General features: G+C 43.1%; 1 protein-coding gene across 1 annotated transcript; it reads left to right on the forward strand.

Annotated features, from left to right (window-relative positions):
* Nucleotides 1–1,601: 1,601 nt before the first annotated feature.
* Nucleotides 1,602–2,442, forward strand: LOC310821244 (uncharacterized protein; the record flags this gene model as incomplete). Its single annotated transcript, XM_083693209.1, has 2 exons — nt 1,602–1,713; nt 1,923–2,442. 2 exons carry the CDS (start codon nt 1,602–1,604, stop codon nt 2,357–2,359), a joined length of 549 nt encoding a protein of 182 aa, XP_083549335.1. The 3' UTR covers nt 2,360–2,442.
* Between the last annotated feature and the right edge of the window lie 833 nt (nt 2,443–3,275).

A 3,275-nucleotide genomic window follows, 5' to 3' on the forward strand; every position in this document is an offset into this window, starting at 1 on the left:
AATAACAATTCCATTGAAACCTATGATGAAATTGATAATCCAAGTGATGTACATATCAGTTAACTTCATATAATTTTTTTGCAAGACACACATGGATAACACAGTTATAAAAACATGTAACACACGTACACAAAATGTTGATATAATTTCAGTGACAGCGGTTCATCCTTCCTGGAGAATCTGTTTGGTGACTGGGTGCAGAGGGGTACTGTGGTCAGGCTGGACATCCGACACTGGCTGCACCGCTGGGATACTGTTGTCATCAAACAGAGCCACGCCAAGTACGGTGTGTTCATGAGTGCCTTGGCAGGTGCGGTGCTCGCCTACAACAAGGTGGACATGATGCTCCTAGTCCAGGCGGTCAGGAGTGGCAATCAAGAGCTGTACGCCAGGTATTCGGACGAGGAGATGATGGCGTTCCTCAAGCCTCACCAGGTCAGGTCGTATGTCAGGCGCATTACCCGCGGGGTTGTGGTAAGTGTGATATTGATCCATGTATGAATTTCATGAATAAGAAGCAAACATACTTGCTTATTTGTCAATATGGATTCAACTGTACTGGACTAAGGTGCCACTCAGATCTAGTTTTGAAAATAAATGTAAGATCATTAGGAGTAACGACTGATTTAACACTGTGACGGCCCGCTGGCCTGTGCCTTTCCCTTCACCATATTTAACCCTCTGTTTGTCCTCGTTGTTTCTGTGAGTATTCCAGGTGTGCAGACTCTACCTGTGTCATGCTGTTTCCTACGTTGCAGACGTTTTGCCCATTTGTTTGTTTGATAATTGCACCATATGGGAAAATAAAGCCAGTTTTGTTATTGGTAAAACCTACTCCGTCCATCAGTTGTGTTACACTCATTCTAGTTGTGACAACACTCAAAGCTGAGAATATATATGTTACAGGAGACCGCTTTGGTGATTGAGTCCATCATTGCCGAGTTCAGGGGACCAGCAGGCCTTGACATTGACGGAATCCACCTGTTCAAGTCGACAGAGGCAGTTGATGCTCACTGGGCAACTGCAAGCAAGCATCTCAGTTGCATGCAGGTGGGTTAATGTCTTTGCAGTCATCGTGTGTCATTATAAAACCATTCAAACTTGTATGGCAACATTTCAAAGGACACCAGAATAAATAAGGAACTTGCAATTCGTTGTGCTTTACAGGATCCCCCTGTGCTGAATGGCGTTCGGCTGAACAAGCACAGGTGCCGGCGAGGCAGTAACTCTTTGGAGGGGTTGCACGCACACCTGTACAATGCCATTCCTTCACAGAGATGTGGGATTATGCCATTCCAAGTGAGTAATTAAAAAAAACAAAAACACTTCGATATAGCGTAGTTTCAATGATGCATTTTATTTCACAGCTTTAGTCATCGCTTCTAAGCATATACAATAACAGTCAAAATGGTCATGTGTTTCAGGTATACCTGATGGCCTTTGCTGTGCAGTGGAACAACCGCATGGCATCACTCCGGGTTGCTGGTGGTCAGGGTCGGCAGACGTCGTGCATGGACGTGCGACAGATCCAGCGCATCAATCAGCAGGCCGAGGTTATCTTCGGCAAGGATCACATCCTGGAGCCCAACTTTGCTGCTCCAATGCCCGTCCCTGATGCGTACGAGCACCCAGACGAGGAGGAGCTCCTTGGCGTGGAGTATGCCATGTGCCAGTCCACCAGCTTCACTCCTAGGGACTACTATGTCCAGAAAGGTACAGTACTTAATCACACACTTACGCAAGGTTATCCTTAGTTATCCATAGTTTTTCATGCATATTCTAGCAATGACGACAAACATGGTATAAAGTTACGTTTTAAAAGCAAAGAAGCAAAGAAACCGTGCATATTATTGAATGAATCCACAAGTGGTTGTTGTAACTACGCAGACATATTTGTGATTAGTACAATTACATATTTGCAGTTGAGGAAGAGCAGTCTCGTGAGGAGTCGGAGTCGGAGTCGGTTGAACAGGAACAAGGTGAAGATGAGGAGATGGCAGACGAGGGTCTTGGCATGTCTGCAGAGTCAGAGGAGGATCCTATCGACAGCGTCTGTAGGAAGCATGCCATCCTAACCCAGGCAGAACAGGTGGAGGAGGAGGATAGTCCTGCTCTGCAAGATGTGCTCATGAGCCAGAGACATCTGCATCTGCCAGGAATAGAGGAAGTGGAGACACTGGCCTTGCTGCTTCTAGAACTGGCAGACAACAGCGACCTCCACCTAGTGCCAGCCGACCTCAGGCAGAAGATCACCACCGCCGCCAGCTCTCTTCACGAGCACGACAAGACCGCCGCCCTATTCGTCAAACAGTATGAGTCCAGGTGGGGCTACACCTTGTTTGGTCGGTGCCTTGTTTGAGTCAGTGTTTCAAAGTGTTTTAGCAAGTAGAGCAATACAGTCAGCCTATTTATTTATATTGTAGTTAAAAATGCACTTTGTAGTTTAATTAAAGAATGTTCTTGTCTTTTTTTATTATTTATATTGTAGTTAAAAATGCACTTTGTAGTATTTTTTTATACAAACATGTTCTGGTCTATGTCCAATATCCGGTCCAATCTAACCTCTGTTTCAATCTAACACAATTCATTTACATACCCTTTATTGTTAGTTTATGTTCAATTAATCGGTGTTTTTGTCATGCGTGTCCTCGTGCCGTTTTTTTGTGTGCATGTCCTTGTGATGTTTGTATGTCTTTGTCAGCTCCATGTTTAACTAAATGTTTGTAAATGTTTGTCTCTCGTCATCTCACTCATGGCCTGTACCTTGACGTGGTGAGTGGGCTTTCAACTAAACAGGTCTGCCTACTTGTGTTTGTGTGTCATAAAAATAATATATCTGTGCCCCATACATGGAATCTGAGTGCATATGTAGTAAATGGAAAAATGTGCATGTTGAAACCTTTACATTGGGTTCTTTGTACATTTTGAATGCATTTTCGTTTCACAAAATGCACTGTTCTCATGTCTTATTCAGTAACTGTTGGTGACCATCTGCGGCATTTTAGCAACATTTTAAAGAATAAAACTGTAATACTATTTGGTAATTTGTGAATAACATTTTTAAGTAATAATATAAATAAAAGTATTATAAAAGTATTTCAAGTATTTTGGAGTCTCTGTATGCTTGGGTTTCAGAAAAAAAGAGGAGGGTGGGACATGTCAAAAATGATTGTAGGTGAAACACCTAGAGTATAAGCTCTAAGAAAATACTTTTACCAACACCCAGTTTATTAATTATGGGCTGCATGGTAAGTAGGATGGTGGGGCATATCTCA

This window comes from Argentina silus (genome assembly GCF_951799395.1).
Source record: "Argentina silus genome assembly, chromosome: 21".
Classification (NCBI taxonomy): Eukaryota; Metazoa; Chordata; class Actinopteri; order Argentiniformes; family Argentinidae; genus Argentina; species Argentina silus.